Source organism: Lynx canadensis, chromosome A3 (genome assembly GCF_007474595.2).
Source record: "Lynx canadensis isolate LIC74 chromosome A3, mLynCan4.pri.v2, whole genome shotgun sequence".
NCBI lineage: Eukaryota > Metazoa > Chordata > Mammalia > Carnivora > Felidae > Lynx > Lynx canadensis.
This window is the reverse complement of record NC_044305.1, coordinates 120,006,326-120,023,221: the sequence shown is the minus strand read 5'-3', so window position 1 is coordinate 120,023,221 and position 16,896 is coordinate 120,006,326. Positions and strand designations below refer to the sequence as shown.

At 54.0% G+C, this 16,896-nt stretch overlaps 1 protein-coding gene and 1 long non-coding RNA gene across 3 annotated transcripts in view; one reads left to right on the top strand and one right to left on the bottom strand.

Annotated features, from left to right (window-relative positions):
- Positions 1–16,896, bottom strand: part of DNMT3A (DNA methyltransferase 3 alpha) — a 99,265-nt gene that overhangs the window by 35,661 nt on the left and 46,708 nt on the right. For both annotated transcript variants that reach the window (XM_030311511.1, XM_030311512.1), the window contains exons 4-6: positions 8,036–8,306; positions 1,804–1,847; positions 1,203–1,349 (exon numbers count right to left, since the gene is read on the bottom strand). In XM_030311511.1, the coding sequence (XP_030167371.1) occupies positions 1,203–1,349; positions 1,804–1,847; positions 8,036–8,306 (462 nt within the window). The remainder of the gene's footprint in view (positions 1–1,202; positions 1,350–1,803; positions 1,848–8,035; positions 8,307–16,896) is intronic.
- LOC115511059 lies at positions 12,876–15,006 on the top strand. Its single transcript, XR_003967940.1, has 3 exons — positions 12,876–12,972; positions 13,884–14,004; positions 14,264–15,006. It is a non-coding gene; the product is annotated as an uncharacterized LOC115511059 (long non-coding RNA).

Here is a 16,896-nt window from a genome sequence, read left to right as displayed (position 1 = left end):
TGCTCTCTACACGGCCCATAAATAGTGGGGTTTTGTGGCTGCGATCCTGGGACTTTGTCTCTTCTCTCTCCCTGTCCCTGGGTGAGCTCATCAGCTTCCCTGGATTTAAACATTAGCTTCTGCTCTTAACGCCCTCTCACCTTTGCATCTGGAGCCCAGACCTCCCTGCCCCCCAGGCTCCAGGCACCTCCACATCTCAGACTGAAGTCAGAATTCCCGCCGGTCTCAAACCTGCCCCTCCGCTAGCCATCCCCATGTGAGGACATGGCCCAACCATCACTGGTATTCAGGTGAGACCCCTGGGAGTTGTCCCGGAGTGCCCCCATGTCCTCCCCTCCCCCGCCTCTCCCCTCCATCAGCAAGCCCTACTGATTCTATCTCCAAAATACATCCCGATGTGTCCACTGCTGCCCCTTTAATCCACATCAGATCATTCCTCTGCATAGAAACCTTCAATGTCCTCAGAACTATACCAGCTTCTGGCCAGGAGCTGCAAAGCTCCATGTGGTTGGACCCCTGCCGACCTCCCAGCCTCGTCCAGCCTCACTTCCTCCCTTGCTTGTTCCACACTGGGCATACTGGTCTCTCACTTTGCCAAACAAAGTGCCTTGCTTGTGTGTTTCCTCTTCTTAGAACACTACCCCACTCCGCTCCTCACCAGACACCTTCCGCGGGGGTCGTGGGGTGAGGGGTGGAAGCTAGCTAGTAGAGGGATTTAGCAGCAAGAGGCGTTGAGGCAGTGGAGACTGAGAGACCAAGGAGCGACCCGATGAGAGCCAGCTCTCCTCTTCCTTTAGGTCTCAACTTAAATGCCACCTCCTCCAAGAAGCCTCCCGTGACCACCCCCACCTAAAGCAGGCCTCTGTTATCCTCTACTTCAGCCCCTTCTTTACGTTTCTGTCTTTATTTGTTCTATCTCCTCCATCAGAATGTCAGCTGCACGAGGCCAAGAATTATATAGGCACGGAGCCTAGAACGCTACCTGGTACACAGTAAGCGATCAAGAAACATGTGTTGAACGGACAAAGAAACCAGTCACTGCCTACTAATTGAGCGGTTCCCTGTAAGTGCAAGAGGTTAACCTGAAGGGGAAACTGAGGCTCAGCCAGGGGCCGACAACAGCTCCGGAAGGCGGCTGAAGCTAACTTCTGGTTTTCCAATGCTGGGGGACGGGCTGGGGCCCAGGCCAGAAGGCACCTCACCTCCCTTTTCCAGCGTGCCAGCCACTCGTCCCGCTTGCGCTTGCTGATGTAGTAGGGGTCCCCCGCCTGGAAGGTGAGCCGCGGCATGGGCCGCTGGCGGAGGCTGGACTCCCAGCCCAAGCCACCCCGCAGCCGGCCCCGGGAGCCCTAGGACAGAGAGACGACAGAGACAGACTGGCATTAAGATGGGCACCGACAGTCCCACTGCAAGGTTTCTTCCTCCTAAGGGGAAACTGAGGAGGCACTCACCTCGAACACAACACAGGAGCTCTGACTCCTGGCCAGAGATGCCGACCCTGCAAGTGCTGGGCAAGCCCCTGTTTGGGCTGGAGGAGTGAGCCGTGGGGTAACAGGGCACGTGGACGTGAACCACGAGGGGAGGTGCTTGGTCTCAGAGCGGGACCAGCTGGCTGCCTCGTTGGGGGACTGCTAACCTCCGCACCCATTTCCTTTCCTCCTAACATGGGGGACAGGTAAAGAAGGGGGCAGGGCCACCTCAGGATTCCCCTCACACACACTGGCCACAGTTGGTCAGAGAGGTGGCTTTCTTCTCCTAGAACCAGGATCCACAGAGCCCCTGGGGGTTGAGGAAAACACTTGCCTCCATTTTCATGGATTCGATGTTGGTCTCCTTCTGTTCTTTGCCTGTGGAGAGGGAAGAACAAAGGGACTGTCGCAGAGTTACAGGAGTGGCTCAGAGGCCCCACCTTGTGCCTGGGGTCCCTGCCACAGAGACGGGGTCCTCCAGCCGTTCAGTTGTTCGTGTGTCAAACCTGCTGGCCCACCGCGTGCTAGGCACGGTGTTGGCCCCAAGGACTCAGAGCAGGGCCTAGAGCAGAGAAGGGACTAGTGCGGGGTTGGAGGCCCAAATCCGAAGGAACAATGGAAAAGCCAGGGCCACTGTTTCTGGCCCACAGACACTGTCTCGGGCACACAAAAGGGGTCGTCTAGAAACAGCTCTCTCCCCCAGAGGAGGGGCCAGACAGCCTCCCCCTACCCTGGAAGGGAGCTGTTCTCTTCCCTGTATGGAGTCAGGCAAGGATACCCTGGGGGGCAGTGGGTACAGAGCCACTGGAGCAAGACTCTGGTGAAGCAACTTTGTCTCTGAGACTCGGTTTCCTCATCTGGAAAATAATGATGCTGGAGATGATTTCTAAGGTCCTTCTGCAATTCTCAATATTGTGGTTCTGTTATCGATATCTGCCTCTGTACTCCATTCTCCCCCCCACCCCCCTTCTCAGGTCCCTGAGCTAAGCCTTTATTCTAGTAGACTTGGATTCCAGCTGTTTCTGTGTGACCTCTGTAACCTCTCCTAGCCTGTTTCCTCACTGCATTAAGATAGAGAACTGTTCTAATATCTTTAGGTGATTGGCAACATTGAGTGCCTGGGGCAGGGCTTGGCATATAGTAGGTGTTCAATGAACGTTCATTTGGATCTCTGTCCCCAAGGCATTTCCCTGCTCCTCTACCCTGTGGCTCCTTCACTGGGCCCAGATGCCATTTCCTGGAAGCCCCCCACCCCCCTAGCAGAAGCCCCAGAAGTTCTGTCTGTAGGGGAGTCTCACCCTCTCCCTGTCCCTCTCTGGGCCCCAAGCAGGAGGACAGCCACACTCCTCCAGAATATCCTGTGCTCCTATCCCGGGCCTCTCGGGGTCCTCACCCAGATGCCCTTCCCGGGCCCCGCACACACCTGGCAGTCTGGCGGCGGGGTTGGGTTAATTATGCCTTCCAGAGCTTCCTGCAGGTGGGGGTGGGCAAGTGAGCCCCTTCTCACCTGGGCCCCTGAACTCGGTTCTCTGAAGCCAAGAGTACTGAGCTTGGGCCCAAAGCAGGAAGGTCACTAAGGCTGGTTCACGGTAGTTGGGGTGGGGGAGCCCAAAACGGAAAAAACAGCCCCTACTTCATCTCCTGGCTCTGAAGCGGAAACCAGACACAGCATTGAAGGCCTCTTCGGCCCCCGGAGAGGAAGTTTCTTTCTCTCTCTCTCTCTCTCTCTCTCTCTCTCTCTCTCTCTCTCTCTCTCTCGCTAGAGAAGACCTGGGGCTCTTTGTGTGTGCCCCTGGGGCAGGGGCAGTCCGGGGTTACAGCGCCCCCAGAGCCCAGGGGAGGGGAGGCAGGGGCAGCGCCCACAAGGGCCCTGGCTGCGGGCACCGCACCACGTGCCGGCATGCGACAGGGACGGTGCTGAGCTGGCTGCCTGGGTGGGGGAGGGGGCGTGGGAGGAAGCAGGAGCGTCTGTCGTGGGTGTGCGCAGTGGGAACGGGGGTGCTAGCTAACGCTTTACACGACAGGCTTTTTAAGTGTGTCTCACCCGGGGCTTTCTGTCTCTTCCTCTGAGCTTCCGCTCAGCACGGGCCGGCCAGCTCGCGGACTTTTCTCCCTGGAGCAGGGTGCCCCTCCCGCCCCCGGGGGTCCTCCTCCTCTCAGACCTGCACGTTCTCCCAGCAAGGCTTTGGGCTGCCAGAAGGGGGAGCCTGCCCTCGGACCAGGCTACGACCCAGGGTCCCTTGGACCTTTCAAGCTTTTCCTATGGGGGGTCCCTCCATGGCATCTCATTATGGGGAATCATACATTTATTAGAATGAAAGAAAATCAGGGCTGAAGGGGACTGTAGAGATGCTGGAGCACCTGTCCAGTCCCTAGATTTTGCCAATGAGGAAACTGAGGCTGGGGGGTGGGTGGCTGGGTGGGTGTGGAGTGACTTACTGCCAGGGCCGAAATCAGATATCGGGGCTCCTGAACCCCAAGCCAGCTCACTTTACCCTGTACCACCTTCAGGTTCTCCCCTTCCCCATTCCCTGGCCCCCATGCTCCCCCAAACAGAATTCCTTTTCCTCGTGCAGTTTCCAACTGGCTTCTTTCTGGAATTTTCTCCCTGACAGATTCTGCACATGCCCACTGAGTGATATCACACACACACTTTCCAGCCTGGCCCAGCAAAACAACAAACTGGGCTGTCTCAGAATGCCGCACTTGTCCTGAGTCAAGGAGGGTCAGCTGCTCTCTCAACACTCCCTCTGCGGTCCATCTGCTCCTGGCCCAGACCCAGGGTCACAGGCGGGCCAGGTGGCTGCATGCCTCCCGGGGTGGCCCTGGCAGACTCAGACATGACCCTAGAGTATCTTAGGTCCTGGGGGCAGGAGAGGCCGGGATGTTTCCAACACTTACCTGTCGGTCTAAGCCTATACCCAGCTGGGGGCCACCCCAAATTCCCTTGAAAAGGAACCCAAATCTCAACGACAAGGCTAAGGCCAGGCTTGCCTCAGAGGGCAGTCACTAGCCCAATAGTGAGTGTTCAGAGAGGGGCTTTGTGCTGACCCTGATCTGGTCCTGTACTAGTTGTACCATCTCGGGTAAGTAACTTAACCTTTCCGAACTCTCAGTCTCCCCAGCTGAAAAATGGGGACAATAAGAGTCTTCCTCACGTGATCACAAAGATGAAACAAGAGAATACATAAAAAGCAGGGCTTCTTAAACTTGAATATGCATCGAAATCAGGATCTCTTTGACATGTAGATTTTGATCCCACAGGTCTAGGGTGGGGCCTAGGATTCTGCATTTCTAACTTCCGAGGTGACAGAGCTGGTCCATGGGCCACTTTGAGTAGTGAGGATATAGGACACTCAACGCATAGTCAATACTCAGTAAAAGAAAGCCATATTACCGTCGTTTCTATTATAATCATGGCGGCATTAATGCTAGGAATGCAGGTGCGGTCCCAAGGCCACCACCTGCCTATCCAGGTGGCTCTTGTCCTGATTACTCATCATCTCCCCTGTTCTTCCTTCTTTCTCCTGGCTGTACTATCAGGATCTGGGGCACCTACGTGCACAAGAACGCTGCCCTAGAGTCTTCTGTCTTTCCTGTATAAGAGCTAACGGAAGGGGTTCCAGAGGGGATGGATGCCCCTCCCCCCCCAAGAGATCTGGAATGAGGGAAATAGAAGGGAGACCATGGCTAACTCACTTCCTCCCCTGGGGCCTTAGTCTCCTTCCTCTTTGGAACTAAGCAGCTGAGTACGTGTTCTGTGTGGCTGACTGCTGGCCTGGCAGACCGCTGCCCATGCCTCCAGGTAGCACCTCACGGGTCTCAGCATCCGGGCAATGCACAGTGGCCTTCAGAGGTCCTACCAGCTCTGAGCGCGGCCAGTATCTCCCCCTCCTGGATAGCTGCAGCACACAGGAGCGCTCTGAGGCCGTAGCTGGGCGGTCGGGGAGGCCCGGAGTGTTTGCCTGCCACACTCAGCACTAAGACCCTGAGGAAGGTCCGCCTGATGTGTGAAGATCCCAAACCCAGGAGTCACCTCGACACCCTCTCTCCCCTTTCCCCTGGTGTTCTGGGGCTTGTCTGTTTCTCTCCATCTCTGCTGCCATCTCACTCGTCACAGCCACCTTCCCCCGCTCTCAACGCCAGCAGCAGCGTCCTAACCCTGCTTCCCAACCCCTCTGTTCCATTCCAGGATCCAGAGCGCAAAGTGATTTTTTTTTCAAAACACAAAGCAGACCGTGTCACACCCCCCCCCCCCCCCCCCCCCCCCGAAGGTGTCCTCAAAGACCTGCCCCGGCCCCGTCTGCTCTGCTCTCATCTCACACCCTTCTCCCTTGCTCTCTCCGCTGCAGCCCTGCTGGTTTCTATCAGGTCTCTGGGTGCCCTGCTCCCTCCTACCTGGGAGCCTGTGTACCTTTTTTCCCTCATCCTGCACCACCCCTCACGTGGTGAGCCCCCATTCATCCTTCAGCTTCTATGTAACAGGCCAGACCGGCTGAGGTTCCTTGGTCACCGTTCCTTACAGAACCATGCTTATTTTCTCTTAGAGAACACATCTCCCTGTATAATCACAAGCTTTTCTCTTTTTTAAACTTTAAAAAAACTTTTATTTTAAGTAGGCTCCATGCCCAACGTGGGGCTTGAACTCCAGCATGCTCTACTGACTGAGCCAGCCAGGCGCCCCTAATCACAAGCTTTTAAGTGTGAATTTCTCTTTCATGTCTGTCTCTCCAGCTGACTGTGAGGTCCTTGAAGGCAAGAACCAGGTTTTTGTTCGTGATGGTTTCCCCAGATCCTGACACACACACACACACACACACACCAAATAGGTGTTTAACAAACGCCTATTGACCCACTCAAGAAGGAACTCCTGAGAACAAACAGAAATGGAGACAGGGAAATCCCAAACTGAAAGCAAGCCCTTAAGGGTTAAGAGCGGCTTTAGAGCTCTGGCTCCACCCCACTGGGCAGGAAGGACCTGCCCTGACCTTGCACAGCAGCTTGGTGCCAGTCGTGGTGAGATCCCAGGAATCTGGGAGTCAGCCAAGACGTACCCACGGGAAGTGGCACATTTGGTGGGCAGGGCTGATGGGCTCCCAGGTTCTGCTCTGGAACACCTGGTCTCTTTAACGGGAGGGATGGTGTCTTCTCCCTTTCCTCCTCAGTTCCCCCCCACTCAGGCCCCTTGAACAATCCTGCCAAGTGTCGGGACATATCCTATGAGGCACTTGGGTGAGGGCAGGAGCCCTGGACAGTTCTGGGCCAGCCCACCCCGAGCCCCATTGCAGAATAAAAGGGGACAGTGGAAGGGCACACAGACTTTGAAGCCAGAGACCAAGACGGAATGAATCCTGGATTTACCACTTACAGGCTCAGGGTCCCTGAGCAAGTCACTTCCTCTCACTAAGTGGCAAGTTTTTCCTGCTTTAAAATGGGGATAATCATACCTCCGGAAGACTGTTTGGAGGACTAAAACAACGAATACAGAGTGCCCTAGAAAGCGCTCTGCACATAATGGGAACATCAAAGTATTAGTTGAATAATAAATGAATGAAAGATATTTTTTAATAAATTTGGAACTCTCTTTTCTGGAAATGCGCTCAATCTTGCATGAATATTGGGTTTGGATCCATGCAAAATAAGCGATGCCAATTAATCAATTTACTCATTCCATCATACACACTTGGAAAGAAGACGTTTTGAATTTAAAATGCACATATGCAAACCAACCTGGCAGGGCCCTGGGAGGATCAAATGTGATAATATATGAGAAAGCGCTCTGTAAACTGTGAACCCTGTACAAATGCTAGTTGTCCTCATTACCAACATGTTTACAGCTCACTTGGCCCTGAAATCACTGGCTTAACCTGAAAGAGAAAAGTAGGCAACTTTCCAGGACTCCAGGGAGAGGCCAAAAAGTCCAGGGAGAAAGGGGCCTGGGCCGGGCAGCGCCCTGGCCACCCCATCCGCCCCTCCCCCACCCCGCTCAGTCACAACCACATTTTAGCGGGGTCAGCTGAACTGTGGTGGGTTCAGGACATCTGTGCTGGGGAAGACTAACTGGGCTTTTAACACCTACAAGGGCATCCACTGCTCTGAAGAGCCCAGAGGCTACAGACCCAACCATCCCTGAGAGCTGCGCGCCAGGTGAGGGCTGAGGGAAACTGAGGTGCACACCCAGCCTACGAAGGGGTAGGGGGCGGGGTGGGGGGACAGCCATCACCCCAGTCCCGCAACTGTTAGCATTCTGCAAACCCACTGCTTCCAGATCTGGCTTTTTTTTTTTTTTCTTCACGAGAAGCCAAAACTCCAGATTTTTATGTGAAATTTCTTGATTTTTAAATACTGGCAACTAATTTTTTTTAGATGTTTAAAACACTACATGGGCCAAATAAAACACGTATGCAGGCTGCATGCAGCCAGCCGCCTCCAGGGCACAGCCTTGGCAAGCCCACCGACCTTCAGCTCCCATGCCTCCCCGGACCGGACCTGCTGGCCCCAAGTCTCTAACCCTCGGGGGAATCCTGTGGAGCCCAGAGAGGCTGCCCCTTGTGCCCAAGACTCACTCTCTTCTGCGGGGGCTCCTCGGCCATCCTTGGGGGTGCAGCAGCCATTCTCCACAGCTCTGGAGGCTTCGGGCGGGGTCTCAGCCGCACCCTCTCCCTCTGCTGGGGCTCCGCCCTTCTGCCCTCCAGCGGGGCTCCCCTCCTCAGGCTGGGGATCACTCCGCTTCTCCAAGTCCCCATTGGGTAACAGCTCTGAGGGGCCTGAGTCCTGGGCCATGGACGGGGACTTGGAGGTCACTGCGGAGTCCTTCGGCGTGTCACTGCTTTCCACCTGGAAGATGAAGAAACAGGAGGAGAGGATTAGACCAGCGGTCTTGTCTCTCTTAGATCACTAACCCCTCTGGAAATTCTGGTGAGTGATGTCCCCTTTGTCCAGAAAACTGTGTTCACGTAAGCATCCGTACCAGCAGAGACACTCACGATTTTGCTCTCAGTGTCAAGGGATTCGTGGGCCTGACTCCCTGAGGTCAAGGGGTTTGTGCACTCCAGCTTCAGAAGCAGGAGAAGAATCCCGGTAGGTGTGCCAGGCTGGTTTCACTGCCCAAGCCACCCTGGCCACCACCCCCGCTCCCTGAGGTGACATAGGGCTTCCAAGCCGATGCTGAGGCCCGCTGTTAGAAACAAATGTTCTGGGGCGCCTGGCTGCCTCAGTCAGCAGAGCCCGCGACTCTTGATCTCAGGGTTGTGAGTTCAAGCTTTGCATTGGACCTAGAGCCTCATTAAAATAAATACATAAGGGGTGCCTGGGTGCCTCAGTCGGTTAAGCGTCCGACTTCGGCTCAGGTCATGATCTCACGGTCCATGAGTTCGGGCCCCACGTCTGGCTCTGTGCTGACAGCTCGGAGCCTGGAGCCTGTTTCAGATTCTGTGTCTCCCTCTCTCTCTGACCCTCCCGCATTCATGCTCTGTCTCTCTCTGTCTCAAAAATAAATAAACGTTAAAAAAAATTAAAATAAATACATAAACGTGAGAATGCAAGCTGGTGCTGCCACTCTGGAAAACAGGATGGAGGTTCCTCAAAAAACTGAAAATAGAACTACCCTACGACCCAGCAATTGCACTAGGCATTTATCCACGGGATACAGGTGTGCTGTTTTGAAGGGACACATGCACCCCCATGTTTATAGCAGCACTATTAACAATAGCCACAGTATGGAAAGATGGAAAGAGCCCAAATGTCCATCGATGGTGAATGGATAAAGAAGATGTAGTATGTATGTATGTATATATATATATATATATATATATATATATATATGTACACACACACACACACACACACATACATACAATGGACTATTACTCGGCAATCAAAAAGAATGAAATCTTGCCATTTGCAACTATGTGGATGGAACTGGAGGGTATTACACTAAGTGAAATTAGTCAGAGAAAGACAAAAGCCATAGGACTTCACTCATATGAGGACTTTAAGAGACAAAACAGATGAACATAAGGGAAGGGAAACAAAAATAATATAAAAACAAGGAGGGGGACAAAACAGAAGAGACTCATAAATATGGAGAACAAACGGAGGGTTATGGGAGGGGTTGTGGGGGGGGGATGGGCTAAATAGGTAACGGGCACTAAGGAATCTACTCCTGAAATCATTGTTGCACTATATGCCAACTAATTTGGATGTAAATTTTAAAAAATAAAAAATAAAACAAAATAAATAAATAAATACATAAAAGAAAAGAAAAAGAAAACATCAAGGATTTTTTAAAAAACAAAAACACAAACAACAACAAACATCCCTTGCACTATCCCTACTGCAAATTAGGACCCCTCCTCAGAAGATTCTAGTGTCACCAAATCAATTCTGTTAACCTTGGGCTGATCTGACTTTTTTGTTGTTGTTGTTAATGTTTATTTATTTATTTTGAGAGAGAGGGAGGGAGGAGGGAGGGGCAGAGAGAAAGGGAGAGAGAGAATCCCAAGCAGGCTCCTTGCCGTCAGCGCTGTGGGCTGATCTGACTTCCGTCCGATGTCTCTGGCTTTCGTTCTGGCCTCCTAAGGCCCAGACCCAAATAGTGACCAGTTGCCCCCTGGAGTGGAAGAGTCAAAGGGGGAGCCTCTCAAATATACATTCTGCTGGGCCCCAAAGCCCAGCACAGTTCTTTCCCTCAGCTCTGGACCCCACGTGTTCTCCCAGCACCCAGGCCCCCGGAGAAACCGCCCCCCCGACCCCAACAGAGCAGTTTGCAGCCTCTGCGGTAAGCCCTCCCTGGCGCGTGTTCTCATATTCCCCTCTGAAAGGCAATGTATCGCTCCATCCCAAGAGTCTAAGACCCGAGCCCGCTACAGTTCCAGGTAATAAGAATCCCATCAAGGGTAATCGTGACTGTCCTTTGTAAGTGTCACTGCATGGTGGGCAAGACTCCTTGTCACCATTACCCCTTTAGAGCCACTCAAGGGGCGCCTGGGTGGCGCAGTCGGTTAAGCGTCCGACTTCAGCCAGGTCGCGATCTTGCGGTCTGTGAGTTCGAGCCCCGCGTCAGGCTCTGGGCTGATGGCTCAGAGCCTGGAGCCTGTTTCCGATTCTGTGTCTCCCTCTCTCTCTGCCCCTCCCCCGTTCATGCTCTGTCTCTCTCTGTCCCAAAAATAAATAAACGTTGAAAAAAAAAAATCTTTAAAAAAAAAAAAAAAATAGAGCCACTCAACCTCCCTGAGGAGGCTCTCAGAGAATTCTGTGACTTGCTTAAGGCCACACACTTTGTAAGGACAGAGTGAGGGGAGGAGAGCCTGAGGAGCACTTTGTGCTTGGCCCCTCAGGGGCAAGTAGGCCCGGACATCTCAGAAGGAAGGGAGGTGTCCTCTTGGGGCAGAAAAAGCTAGCTTCCCCTGTGATCAGTGCTCTGCCATGCCCACGGGCACAAGGCCACCCTCGGCACCCGCCAGCCGCATCCGCGGAATGCCTATGAGAAGGGAGACCGGGCCGCTGGCCTGCCAGTTAGGCGATGCTCAGGAGGGGGCCTCGGGTGCCCCACCTAGAAGGTGAGATGCTTAGGCTAGTCCCCTGAGGTTTTTCCCATCTTTTTAAGTCTTTTTTTTTTCCTTTCTGTTTCTAAAAGTCAGACACATATATTATAAAAATTCAAGCCACACAAAAATGAGTCTTCTTAAAAGGCTAAAGCTCCTTTCTCTTTTCCTTTTTTTTTTTTTATAATTTTTTTAATGTTTATTTATTTTTGAGAGTGAGAGACAGAGTGTGAGAGGGGGAGGGGCAGAGAGAGAGGGAGACACAGAATCTGAAGCGGGCTGTCAGCACAGAGCCTGACACAGACCCCGAACCCATGAACCTCGAGATCATGATCTGAGCCAAAGTCAGACGCTTAACCGACAGCCACCCAGGCGCCCCTAAATCTCATTTTTCAAGTCCCTACTTCCAAAATCACAGGTAAACCCTGATCAACAGTTTGGTGAGTATATTTTGTAGACTTTTTTTTTTCTATGCATCTACAATCATGTGTGAGTTACATGTTTATACATATGTATTCGCACACACATCCAGATCCAGATTTTTTTTTTTTCTAATAGGGTATCATACTACTCTGTGTTCTATAACTTGCTTTTTCACATAACAAGCAGAGTGGGCATCTCTCCATACCCGTACATATGGATCTGTCTCCTATTTCACAGCTGCTCAACATTCTATTGAATGGAGGCTCCATAATTTATTCAAGCAGTTCCCTAATAGTGAGCCTTTGGGGGGATTTACTTTACCTACAGTGAACCCCGAGCACTTCACGGTTGTGTGCACCTGTGTATTTCTGTAGCTTGGAGTCCCACAAGTGGGCTGGCTGGTAGAGGGCCCGCCTAAGTGTGAGTAAACAGGCCAAATCCCCTACAGAGAGTTGTACCACTCAAGTGCACCCTGACGGCCCGAGAGAGCGCGCTGGTCTCCCACCCCAGCAATCTCCAAGGCCGCTTCTGCTCTAAGGGTCTGTATCCTCAACTCTGAGCCCGCTGCTGCCATCTGTTGAGGAACCTCCAGGGTGGCAAATAGGGACAAAGGTCTTGGGGACAAAAAAAATCAATCAATCAAAATAAAAACTAGAGTCTTCCCTGGACAAGGCTCCAGGCCAGGCCTACAGAGCAGCCTGAGGCAAAGCGACCGGGTAGCTTGGGGCAGGCCTGCTTCCAGGAAGGGAAGCTCCCATGGAAAGCTGCAGGTGTATGCAGTCCTCAGAGGCTGGGGTGGGGTGGGGGCTGTAGCAAGAAAAAGAGGAGGCCGCTGGCAGGAACAAGAAGTCCTCCTGTTAACCTAGCCTTGGGCACAGAGGGCCTCCCAAGCCACAGCCAGGAGGCCAAACACAGGAACGCAAGTGAGCAAGGAGGCCCTGTCTTTCTCCTTAGCCTCCATCTCTGAGTGTTGGGACCTACACACTCTGTCCAGGACTCAGACGGCCCTTCCCACCTCCCTGCTCAAGCCAACAGGGTTCCCTGGCCTAGCACGCCCCTCCCTGGTACAAATCCTCTCACCTCTAGACAGCCCAGGTAGAGTAGGGCATACCCGGACCCTCAGGGTGCCCCCAACGCCCAGCTGTGTCGGGCACCACAGAGCCCTAAACATGGCACTCCCAGGAAGATGGGGTGGGGGTCCCGCTGGCCAACTCAGGCTGGGAAATTCAGGTCAGAGCCAAGCTCTTACCGTGGCCGCGTCCTTTTCCCCTCTGGCCACTTGCTGCCCACAGACACCTCAAGTTGGGGCAGGCTCCCAGCCCCCCAAAGCTGCTCGAGACAACCCTGCTGTCACTAACTTCCTGTCTGGGAACCACATGGCCTGCTCTCACCCTGGGACTCACTTCCTGTTGATCGCCAGCTCCAGCAGAGAGAGCCAGGAGGACCCGTTCTAACACCCACGCTGCTCACACACCCCTCCCAGGCCCGCTCCGGGAGGACCCCAGTCTGCAGCAGACCCCACACCCTCTCCAGAGGTGGGTGAATCAGGCGAAGGGAAGCACTCTGCACAGCTCCAGCCCCAGGGTTAGTTCGGTGGGCTGAAATCCCCCCTGGATCCCACACAGCCCTCACCTCCTCTCTTCCCAACCGCGCCACCCTCCACTGCCCATTCTCTCTGGTTCTAGATGAGTCAGATGAGTCTGCATTAGCCAAAGCTCTGGAATCGGGGGAGCTGCTGACTCCAGCCCAGGCCAGCCCCTGAGCCAACTCAAGACCCCCCCCCCCCAACCCCCCAACGCTGGGATGCCTGGCTGGCTCTATTGGTAGAGCATGTGACTCTTGATCTCCAGGTTACAGGTTCAAGTCCCATGCTGGATATAGAGAGTACTTAAAAATAAAATCTTGAAAAAAAAAAAAGAACCCTCCCCTCCCCAAGCCAGCAGTACGTCCTCACTGGCTTCCTCTCTGGGGCCCAGGCAACTGAGCAGGTTGAATCCACCTATAAGAAACCTCTGAGAGGAAGGAAGGAGGTCCACAGGCAAATGAGCTGAAGTGACTGTCCAAATCTCTGGGAGGGGCTGCGTACACCCTGAAAGGGGCATCTCGGGTGAGGAGCACGGCCTGATCCACACCTGGAAGCCACCGGGAGAGCCAGAACTGCACCCTTCTGCCCCCACCTCCATACCTTCCTCCCAGCTCCTTCCTCTCCTGTCCCCTGTCACCCTCGGGCTTGTCCACTCCTGGAGGCAAGGAGTCTGCTTTATCCAGCTCGACTCAGCAGGAGCAGGGCACTTGCTGGGCACTCAGTATTCATAACCCATTCTTGCATGCCAAGCTTAGGTTACAACTCAGAACACCCTGCTCATCTGCTTAGAGGCAGTTTCAACTTAGTTGCAGGTCAGATGCTAACTTTAAAATTCGGTTTTTGTTTGCTTTTATTTCACAGTTGCCTTGAAAGGAGACACAGCGGCACACCCTGAGACACTTATTTTTTCCCATGGAGGTGAGGGGGAGGGGTAGCAGCAGAAGCCCCCGGTCCTTTCAGAAGCCACCAGCAGCAGCTGAAGGTGACAATTTCAGCTTCCTCTGCTTCTCACCTGTGGGGCTGGGGGGAGGGGCGGCAGAGTTGGCAGAATGGGAATGGCGGCAGCTAGCGCCCCGTCACATCTCCCCCCTGGGGGCAGGGGGCAACAGATATGGGTAAAGCCTGATCCTACTGCCCACGATGTACCTACTCTTGCCTGTATGCCCCATTATGGGTCTTCAAACCCTGCCCACCGCCTCCTGGGGTCCCTCAGAATTTGCTGACCTTTGCCTTCCTTCCAGGCAAGACCCCTCCACTCTGGGACAATGGTTCCTCCACTACCACTACCCCCCTGCCTACCACCCCCACCTCGGGCTCTCCTGTGAGCAGCTTATTTCAAGCTGGCAAATGCAGCGGTTCACAACCGGGGGCAGTTTTGCCCTCCAGAGGACACTTGGTAATAATGTGTCTGAGACACTTTTGATTGTCACACTGGGCTGGGGCTACTGCTGGCTTCTAGTGGGTAGGGGTCAAGGATGCTGCTGAACACCATAGAAGAACAGGGCAGCGACCACAACAAAGAATTATTCGGCCCCAAATATCAACAGTGCTGCTGTTGAAAACCCCTGGGCTGAATGGGGGGCACTGAGCAGACTGCCTTTTTCTAAGAACCCTTTTTTAAAACATCTTAAAAAAAGTGTATTGTGGCAAAATATACCTAACATAAAATTTTACCATTTTAACCATTTTCAACTGTACAATTTAGTGGCGTTAAAGCGCATTCGTACTGAACAACCATCACCACCATCCGTCTTCAGAACTTTGTCATCATCCCAAACGGAAACTGCACCCACTACATACTAACTCCCCACTCCCCGTGCCCCCAGTCCCTGGTAACCACTATTCTACTTTGTGTCTTCTAAGGAACATTTTAAAGTCTGCCTGTCTCTTACACACACACACACACACACACACACACACACACACTCCCAGCCAGGCAGGTATTTGTGCTAGGCCCTGTCCCCAGGTCACAGTCAGCCCCTCCAGCCCCCCCACCCCAGCCTGGCAGTAAAGGTGTTGGGGGGGGGGGGTAAAAATCCAGTCCAGAGGTCACCGAACCCCCAGCCCACTGCAGGCACGTTTGTTTACCAAGCCTTCCACACCCTAGCTCGTTACAGCACGCCTCTGCTACACTTCATTATTCACCATGTGTCTCCCTCGTAGACTCAAGAGTTTTGCCTTACGTATCTTTTCATTCCCCTCCCTTCCAACGACTCCACCTACAGCTCCCTAGCACTGAGCATGCGGCATAAATATGCACATGCAATTAATAAATGTAATTATCACAATCGTCCTGGTGGGTAGCGTTACCCTCACTTTTCCGAGGAAAAAGGCACCAAGGCCTCTGGTCACACGCCTTCTAAGTGGTAAAGCTTCCAGAATGACCCAGGTACGAGAGAGGCATTTGAAAGCCAGCTCCCTCTTTGGGTTGAGTCTCTGGAAAAACCCAACCTCAAATCCCAAGGGTTCCAAGGAGGAAAAGGAGGCTTTGATGTGCCTAAGCAGGGCCAGGGAAAGGCTGCCGGCTGTTTCCTTGGCAGCAGCCACAGCAGGGAAAAGCCGGAGGCAAAGCAAGAAGCAACCTTCGGCAGTGAACCTGTCCAGGCCCCCGCCCCTGTCCGCCTCCTCCTCTGCTGGAAGTCTGGACCAGACCCCAGAACACCCCCCGCCCCCCAGATGAGGCCTCGTCTCCCAAGGTGGGGCAGTGTGCTGAGGTTCCAAATAAGGAAATGACTTTCGAGAGGCCCTTTATTATAATAATAATATTTACACACAAAAAATTAAAACCTGGCAAATAAGAGATGAGGAAAACAATACAAAGGAGGCGAGGCCCAGACATCTGAGGGCACAGGAGCCCATTCACTGAGGGTACCAGGGCACAGGGACCAGCTGTCCAGGGCAGCCCCGCGTGCAGGCTCACCTGGGCCCAGGTGTGGAGGGGGCAGGCCCAGGGCCCGGCCTCTCTTACAGGAAGCCCCTGGAGGCCTGAGTCAGGTTCCCGGGCTGGCTCTGGGCCCCTAACTGGCTCTCCCTTGCAGCCCTGGAGGCCAGGGCTGCAGCTAAAAGGGGCCTTCTCTCCTGCACCCCAGCGCAGCGCTGGGGCGGGAAGCCCAGAGGCCGGCAGATGTGGGGCGGCCCCTCCCACCCCGTGTTACCGCCGTTGTGCCTTTAAGGCCCTTGGCAGCACTCAGCTCTGTGCCAGCCGGGAACCCTGGCATCCCGCCAGCCTTGGCCTCTTGATTGAAGACACACAGTCACACGCACAGACACACAAGGGGTGCGCCACCTTCCGGAGGCACAGCCGGGGAGATGCGCGGGGGAGGCGGCAGAGCGGTGTCCACAAAAACACACAAACAGTCCCCCTCTCCTTGTACCCGCGGGCCCGTCAGCCCCCCACCAAGCCCTGGATTCTCCCAGGCTGACTCCAGCTACAGGTTGACTTCAGCTTGCAGGGCGGCCTGTCCCACAGCACTGGCGCTGGGCCCCACACTTCCCCCCTTCGCCTCTGCCCCAGGCCTTCCTGCAGCCCCTTCTCCTGGCGGCCCTCGATCTGATTGGCCGGACGTGGCCTTGAGGCAGGGAGAGCCAGAGAGGTCCACGCATTGCCAACTCCCAAAAGAGGTCCCCAAAGCCTCCCTGCTCTGCCTTCCTGAGGTGAATGGAGGCAGACTCTAAGCAGATCTCTCTACCGTGTGTGTGTGTGTGTGTGTGTGTGTGTGTGTGTGTGAAAGAGACACAGACGGACAGACACTGATTCTAGGAGACAAATTCAGGGCTCAGCAGAGCCTCAGAGGTCACACAGTTTGTGCCCCTGCTGGCCATGGCAAGTGCGTGCAAGAACGAACACGCCTGGTGGTGGCCAAGCCACTCGGGG